This window comes from Dipteris shenzhenensis, chromosome 18 (genome assembly GCF_047967505.1).
Source record: "Dipteris shenzhenensis isolate YYH24624 ecotype China chromosome 18, Dip_SZ_1.0, whole genome shotgun sequence".
Classification (NCBI taxonomy): Eukaryota; Viridiplantae; Streptophyta; class Polypodiopsida; order Gleicheniales; family Dipteridaceae; genus Dipteris; species Dipteris shenzhenensis.
Window position 1 is genome coordinate 25,572,415 of NC_141613.1, and position 9,240 is coordinate 25,581,654.

At 40.5% G+C, this 9,240-nt stretch overlaps 1 protein-coding gene across 1 annotated transcript; it reads left to right on the forward strand.

Moving 5' to 3' along the window:
• Positions 1-5,333: 5,333 nt before the first annotated feature.
• On the forward strand, positions 5,334-6,905 carry LOC147891003 (linamarin synthase 1-like). The gene is made up of 2 exons (XM_087389130.1): positions 5,334-5,889; positions 5,980-6,905. Exons 1-2 carry the CDS (start codon positions 5,400-5,402, stop codon positions 6,903-6,905), a joined length of 1,416 nt encoding a protein of 471 aa, XP_087245256.1. The 5' UTR covers positions 5,334-5,399.
• The last annotated feature ends 2,335 nt before the right edge of the window (positions 6,906-9,240 follow it).

The following is a 9,240-nucleotide window of genomic DNA, read 5'->3' on the forward strand; positions in this document are numbered from 1 at the left end:
GCTCATGACATGTATCTCAAGTCAATTAGGTTCCAAGATAGATTAACTTGGACTCATAAAGAGAATCTTGAGATAGTGCAAAGTGCTTGATTGATATTACTTCAAATGAACCTCCCTTTTATAGGTGAGGGTACTTACATCCATTTGCTTGCTCACATGTGGGATATCTCCTCCATGCCATGTGGCAGCTTGTCCTTTGCTCATACCTTTGCTCTACATGTGCTTATGGCACCACAACTCTCAACAGAGGAGTGGGAAATAGAGAGAAGGAAAACGAGGTCATCGAATATAAGATGGGAGGAGAGATTTTTGCTTTTCCTGCAATAGAGATGTGAAAGGCGGCATCGCATAGGGTTTCGGGTTTTAGCCCCCAGCATCAATATATAGCAACGCTGGTCAATCGCTATATAGTGACGTTTATATCCAAAAAGCATCTCTATATAATGACGGAACAGGGCAAAGCGTCACTATATAGTGATGGTTTAGGGCACTTTCTGTTAGAAGAGAGGAAAAAAGCTCATGGGTGGCTATTTTTTGGATCTTAATAGATTTCCTTGCAGCTCATGTTTGCACTCATTTCAAGCGAGAAGTACAACATCAACGTCGTATTGTCATGTGCCACTTGTGGATGTATGGGGAGGAGCCTGAACCAGTACCCACCATTAATGTTGCACGTGGTGATGGATCATCGGTAAGTCAATGCTATTTGAGTTCATGATTAATATTGGATACCATTATGACATGAAACCTTGAGACAAGATCTTATATTTACACGAAATCTTGAAATAGGATGAGGAGGGTGGCAAGTGTGCGCATATACCTTCACACTTTGCGCAAGACTATAGTCTCTCAGATGTGCCAGATGATGATGAGGGTATGGTGGACATGATGGATTCTATTTTTAGGGGCACTACATCGCATGTACATGTGATGTCAGAGTCTGAGGTTAATATGCAAGAGTTGCAATCAACACAGTTGTATGAGGGTGCTAGGATGTCTAAACTACGGGCTTGTCTCTCAATCTTGAATCTGCAAGGAAAGTATGGGTGGTCGGATATAAGTGTCTCGGCCTTAATGAGGTTAGCTCCTGCATTAATTTGACTCATTATTTGGATATTATTTGTTTTGAGAATCATCGTGTATGTTTGAGAATCATCATTATTTGAAGCCTATGTAAGTTTGAATTGTGATAGGTTGCTCCAGAAGATGTTGCCTGCACCAAATACCATGCTCGCACCAAATACGCTATAAAATAGATGCATCTTCATTGTTTTAATGATGCTCTTTTGCAGTACAAAAAGTACAGTGCATTATGGTCATATGGACAACATTTTTGTGTGGAACACATCGATTCAAAGAGAGTCACGTATGATTGTGGAGTCATGGCTAACTTCACACAAGATAGCTAAGCAAGTGCTTCGAATACCAATCTTCTCGCCTTATAGTTGGATTATTGTGGAACCATACGTGTGGAACCATACGTGAAATCTGTGAAATTGATTTCAGAAGATTTAGTATTTTCATTCTTGATGTAAAATGGTTTAGAAATATTTACAACGGTCCCCATGCGATAGTGAGAAATGACAGTAGTGGTTTCTTTGCAATAGACTCCACCAAACTTTGGACCGATGAAAGTGATACTTTTTTTCTTCTCGAGCATTGTGAGCAAGTGCATACTAATGATTTAATTAATCGAAGCTTTCGTTTTTAAAGATCCATTGATACATGTACTTAAGCATAATTTCATATATATAATTGATGGCATTTGGCACCCATCTTCAATATAGGTGGGTTTTCATCCGGATCATTATGATCCAAGATGGTGGTACGTGATCCAAGTTGCACCACAAAGTAAGCAAATTTTTGAAGATAGAGATGTGGATATGGAGATGCCACTACAATGCCGGATCCAATTGAGCCAGATGGATTTAGCGAAGAAGATGAACATCACAATATGAGCCAAGAGGAAGATGCGCACAATGACATCGTACAGGAGGAAGATGGAGATCACGATATTGAGGAAGAAGATGGCGATCATCAAGAATCACCACACTTTATTGAAGAAGATGATCAAGTCTTAGGCGAACGTACGATGCTAGAGTACGATGATGATATAGGAGATCAACTCGGTATAGAGTTAGAGATAGACTTGTTTGGCGCATTAGACTTGGCTCAGGATAAAGCCGTTGATGTAAATGCTCTTCATTGACTTTTTTCATCTCAAACTTGGACATGAATATATGAGCTTCAAACTTGATGTACATGCTCTTGTACTTTTATCCTCTCAAAGGATCAAACATGTATGAAAAGGCAAAAAAATTTATCATTGGGAAAAACTATCTTTTAAGGTCGGTATGGGAAAAAACCACTCTCTGTAAAATGTTGCTATAGGAAACTGTCTGTGTTGCTATATAACGACCATTCACAAGTCTAATAAGTGTCACTATATAGCGACGCTCTTTAAATGTCGCTATATAGAGACACTTGTCTAAAGTCGCTATATAGCGACACTTAACAAATCCTGTGTTGATTACCAATGATTAGCGCCTCGCGCACGCTAAACATCGATGCTTAAGCGCCAGAATAGGGCCCGTGTGTAGTAGTGATATCTTGTAAACAAACTGAAGTGATGGTGACTTTGATATCGCAAATATATTAACTTTGTTAATATAATAGAGTTGTATCCATGAAGGAAGAAGCTCCTATCAACATATCTAAAGTAACATTTAAAGTATACATCTACTTCTAAAAAAATATTATTAATGTTGAGAATATATTATTTGGTAAATAAACTTTGCTTTATTAAAAAATAAATGCGAAAGTAAATGCAACTTTTTTTTATGTACAACTTTTTTATTAATAAAATAAAAAAAGCATTTTTTACAAAGTAACATGTAGCAATGAGTGCTACTATGTTATGAAATAACCAAGCTTACAAGCTTACATTCTACGGTAGGTAAAAACACTCTTAGTGAAAATCTTGAACTATGTAATGAAGCAATTTGAAGTTGGAACACATTAGGCTACTACTCTACCGTGCAAACAAATTGAGCTGATGATCTTGCGCTGTACAATGGGAGTGTACAATGGGAGGATAATATAATGCTATATGCCTGGTTGATAAGCTATTCAAGCACCATTACACCTCAAAGGAATGAAGCCCGCAATTAGACCATGCATATTGACCAAGAATCTTCCTTTAATCCTTTGGTCAAACAATTCCGATTTTAGGAATTGGGTGTTGTCTTCCAGTAACTCTATGAATGGGTGAGGCAAATCTAGAACTTTATCCACCCATGTGTTCTTTAATGTAACCTCCACACTTGCACCATCTAAGCTTGTAATAAGTGCCTTCACTTTAGGAATCTTTTCCAGAATCATGATCCGGTCACATGTTAAGCATCAAGATATAGTGTTCTCCTTCAAAATCTTTCCCTCTTTACAAAATGAGCACACATGCTTATATAATGTTGATTTTAGGCCCGTAATAGTAAGAACATCGCTTATCTATTAATATAACATAGTGAGTGTTAACTAAAAATATGTTATCATTTGTTCTACAATATTATATACTAGTGTACACGAATTAAATGTTACTTGATTTCTGTAGCCGATTTGCTGAATATGTCGATGAAACACTTGAGCTAATTTTGCGGAGATCGATGGAATTCGTCCAGGCGCCATGATAGTCAGATCAAGCATGTTTAGTGCGATTGGTTTGTTGTTTAGTGCGAGAGTAATACAACCGCCCCCCTCCCTATCAGTTAAATCTAATTTCAAAGTTTTGGGATAACTGACGTTTTGTGAGGCTCAAGTCCCATATTTATTCAATAATTGACGTTTTGTAAGGCTCAAGTTGATCGGCAGCCACATACAGTAGATGTCATCATAGATAACTGCCATGTCAAAAGTGTGTGTTGATGGGGGAGCTGCATGTAATATCATGGTGCCCCATATCATGACAAAGTTGAATTTGAAATGCACAAGGCATTCCTCCACTCGAATCAAGGTAGCAGATGGTCGACGACTTGCCACCCTGGGAGTCATTATGGATTTGCCCATCACTGTCAATGGGTTGACCACCACCATCAATTGTATGTTGAATTCAGCCACACAGGGTCCTGCTCGTTTTTAAGCGAGTCGGTAAAAAATTAGATCAAACCATTCCACTATGATGAATATTAGTGACACGACAATGAGTCATGAGTTGTCATTTGCAATAGGCTATTATGAATTTTCACTAGTCTTAAATATTAATCAATTTTACAATCTTTTGGAGACATTAATGAGAACTTTCATAATTTTTACAAAATAAGCATAGTTTCAAACTTCTTTTGAAAAATGTACATATTGCTAATCAAAAGATGAAAAAGTTTCTACTTTTCACATCAAATAATTGAAAAAAACAAGATCAATGATACGATCTAATATTCTTTGAATTCATGCATGTCTGCGTAAGGTATAATACATTACTTAGAATTCCAAAAATGTGCTTGTTCTTCTATGAAAACTTCATCCCAATCATTGAAGTTCATTCTTATCATTGAAAGAGAATATATGTGGTGTTAAGATAAGTAGGTATATGTCGTCCATAGACAAAGAAAAGGCTTGTTGAAGAAAATATTTTGATAGATGTAGAAAGAAAATCAAATATCTGAACGATCAAATTTTAGACGATTGTGAGAAGTACAATTTAGTGGTTTACTTTATTTTGATCTAAATATGAATCATGAAGATAAAAACTGTTGTCCTTTTTAAAAATGATGTAAATCTAGATTCTGGAATCCACTTTATTGTGATAAAGTTGAACGGATAAAAATTTCCGTCAATGAAACAGAATTTTCATCAGAAATTTTTTTTTTTCTAACATGAGTGAATGCAAATGTGAGTCTCGTATAAGGAAAAACATTTCATCATGGTTTCACAAAAAGGGACAGACGAAGCTAAGAAAGTGAGAGTGACGAGATGTGCAACGCAAAAGCTTGAAGAAAGTGAGTATGCAGGAGTCACCGCTGCCAAAGCGGCCGAACTAAAAGCTAAAGCCTTAACGAAGGGTTGAGTTATAGATTTAGGGTTGATATTAGTAATCATGTTACTAGCCCTAAGCTAACCCTAATGTTTCCACTAACCGTGCAACTAGCCACAAGCTAACCCCATTGGTTCCACTAACTTGGTCAAATTGACCAACAACAAACAAACACACCCTTTTCCCAACGGAGGCCCCAAAAAATCACCGTACCCTGGTGTGCTTAAAAGGGAGTCCACACATTCCTCGTGCATTGGCGATATCTCGTGGAGGGGCTCATTTATAGTCTTTCTTGTCTCTATTTCTCTCTCGAGTCTCAGCCATAATTTCAAAGCATTCAGCGAAGAAGTGAGATCTCTCCTCCCTCAGCACCATGCCCTCTCATCCTTCCCACCATCCGCACGCTCTCGTTGTTCCATGGCCTGCCCAAGGCCATATCACACCGCTCATGCACTTGTCCCGAATGCTTGCCGCACGAGGGATGACTATCACCTTCGTCAATACCCAGTTTAACCACGATCGTCTCCTCAGGGCGCAAGCTCAAGCCCAAGTTCCTTTGCCTGCCGATGAAGGCCTCGACATCCGCCTTGTGGGCATCCCCGACGGACTCGGCTATGAAGAATACATTGCTAACGATGTGCCTAAGCAATGTGCTGCCCTGATCAAGCTGGAGCCCTTGCTGGGGGATCTGGTAGCGAAGCTTGAACCACCCGTCACTTGCATTATAGCGGACCTCTTCGTCCTCTCCACACCTCTTGTAGCTAAGCGGTTTGGAATTCCCCATGTAGGATTTTGGACTCAGAATGCTGCAAGCTACGTAGCGCACGCTATCTTCACGGCCGGATACTGTCCGCCCAAAGGTGGTATGAATCTCTATGAATTCCTTATCCTCTCAATTTGGAAAGTCGTTTCCCTGAACTTGAAGTGCTGACTACGCATTACTCTCGTGACAGAAAATCCCGTTCGCGATGGAAACGTGCAGAACCTCATTACTTGCATCCCTGGATGTCCGCCGCTTAGATTCAAAGAAGTGCCCTCGTTCCTTCAACCATGTGATCGCTCGGATTTCGTGTTCGGGTATCTAGCTGATATCTTCGAACGAATTCATGAACACAAGGTAATCCTTTTGAACACTTACCATGATCTAGAACCTGTCAGTTTGCAACACATCTTCAAGCCGAATATGTACACGATTGGCCCTATCCTCCCGTCAGAGTTCATCTGCAGCGACTCCTATAGCCAACACCATGGCAGCTCAATGTGGCCAGAAGACGGTGGGTGTCTGGAATGGCTGGACAAACAAAAGTCTGCTTCTGTGCTCTACGTTTCATTTGGAAGTATTACAGTCCTCTCAGTTCAACAAATCGCGGAGTTTGCGGCAGGCCTAGAAGCGACCCAGTACCCAATCCTCATGGTGGTGCGCCCATCTCTCATGTGCGGGGAAGATGCGGTGTTTCCGGAGGGCTTCTCCGATAGAATGAAAGACAGATCCAAGTTTGTTGCGTGGGCACCGCAGCTGCAAGTGCTGTCTCATCCGGCGATCGGTGGCTTTCTAACGCACTGCGGCTGGAATTCCACTTTGGAGAGCATCTCGAAGGGGCATCCGATGCTATGCTGGCCATATTTTGCAGATCAGATGCTTGATTGCAGATGCGTGGTGGAGGGGTGGAAGATTGGGCTGGATTTCGAAGACGACGGGAATGGGTTGGTGACAAGAGTGGAGATTGAGAAGAAAGTAAGATTACTGATGAAGGGTGATGTTAGTGAAGAGATGAGGGAGAGAGCGAGAAAACTGAGGGACGCAGCGCAGAGAGCTGTGAAGGTAGGAGGGCCGTCCCACAGAAACTTTGAGTCTTTCACGCAACTTTTTCTTTCCTAGTCCCTGTCAAGGAGTCTCATAATGTGGCAGCTTTTAGTGTCTTCAACCCATTGATTGAATTGTACAACCCATAGTGTGGAAGCTAGAAGGACTCAGGAATCTTACACTTTTGTAAGGTTCTTTTGTCTTGAAGTCGTATATAAGCATACCTCGTTCAATAATTTAAAAAAAAAGAAGATGAAGAGAAATGTCACCTATATGAGAGGCATCATATAAGGAGTACATGAAGAATGCTTGAAAGATGCATATGACAAGTGAGGCATATGGTTAATTTCTATTATGCTAAATGGTCTAATATGCAGTAAATCACATGAAAACAAACTCAGCAAGAGAATTATTATCAATATAGTGAGGGGCTTAACATATCTTCATGAAGAGTCACATATCAAAATTGTGCATAGGGATATAAAGCCAAGCAATATTCTCTTAGACCATAATCTCAACCCAAAGATCTCGGATTTTGGTCTAGCAAGGTTTTTTTCAAATGATATCACCCATTTTACTACACGGGTAGCTGGAACTCAGTAAGTTAACCTAATTTTCTTGTTTCAGTTAGAATTATATCACAAACATTGTTCAAATTCCTATGAATCACAAGAATGATTTCAACATTTACGCATTTAATCTTTTTGGAAACATCCTAATCAACTAACCCTTTTCGTTTGATTTTCTTTGCACTTTGTGTAAGGGGATATCTTGCTCCAGAGTATGCTTTCAATGGGCAATTGACAGAAAAGGCTGTGTGTTTCAATAAATCGCACGAAAACAAATCAGTAGGAGAGGAGTGAAAAACACACACACACTCTCTCTCTCTCTCTCTCTCTCTCTCTCTCTCTCACACACACACACACACAGAGAGTTATGGATAAACTTAACCAAGGTAAAAGGCATAAATATGTGTGTGTGCTTGTGTGTGTGGCAATAGTATAATAAACTAGATTCGTGACAGGCAGTCTTTCCATCGTGAAGCAAGTAACTACTAACTCGAAATTGAAGTTGAATCCTTCGATTTTATCAATTGTTTGAGGAAATAAGAGAATGAGTAAAATAGTGGACATCAGACGCGACACAGGGTCCATTAGGACTCAATCCTCCCTGCAAATGTCAGGGGTGGTGATTTATTATTGATTTTGTGATGTCCATATTTTGAAAGCTAGAGTCCTACAAATGCATGAATAAGGCGATACAATAACTGATCCTCATTGCAGTTTTTACAATATATTCACATGGACTGTAAGCATATAAATAAAGGTGTAGTCATCCTTCAATCTTGCATCCATCTTGGATTTCCTTGCTCCCTTGCATCGATAACATGCATTAAATGAGAGGAATGTTGTAAGAATTTAGATTAAAAACAAGAAATTTTGAATAGATCAATAATTGAAAATATTTATATTATATATTATATGATATATAATTATTATAACCACACATACTGTGGGCGGGGAGGCGGCGCGCTTTCTTTCCCAAAGAGTTATAATCCAAGGAAACGGGTCCTTCCCTGGGTGCTGAGATAACACCGAGAATATAAACGTCGAGAATATTAGCGTTGAGGTTAAGTCTAGCGAACGGATAAGAAACTAGCATATTACCTGAATGTCAATAGTCGTAATTGTAGTCAAACGTCGAGAGACAATATCCGAAAAACTTGCCAATGTGACCTTGAGAGGATCTGCATGCGTCCTTGAGTGGGATGATTCCAACATTCTCAGATTGTTGAGTAGACTCTAGACAGCACAAAAAGACTGTTAGATATCAATGCTCTACTCTCGCGTAACTATGCGGGAACTCTACTTGTAAGCCCCCCATATGAGGACAAGACATTTGAGTAGCTCGGTTATCCGGCAGGTCCTGGTTTGGACACCAGATGGGGGCCATGTATGGCTTGATGGCTGGACGGCTTCAGATAGAGTTGACACACTGCCAAATAGGCTACATGCAAGTGCGGGAAGGCATCCCATGACTGACCGCACTGAGGGTAGATGGAGCATTTCCCGGGGTAGCCCACTCTCGAGTTGCGGGACCCGTTTGGAGCCCCAGATGATCTCGGATGGCTGTGGGCCGACGAACAGTAACTGTAGGTTAGTTGCTCTAATCTGCGCCACAATTCTATCGTGTGGTCGGTGGCCTATTTCGAGGGTCGGTTTGGACGGATTGGGTCGGCGGTCTCCCAATTGAGCCTAACTGACTACGACCGGTGGCTATATAAGAGCAAGCCCGTGAAACCCATTTTCATCACTGGCTACAGCAACCCTTATTTTTTTAGCACCCAGCCTCCGTCCTTTACTATTTCCAGCGCGCCATCGAAGCTTCTCTCAGGAGCGCACGGCTGGAA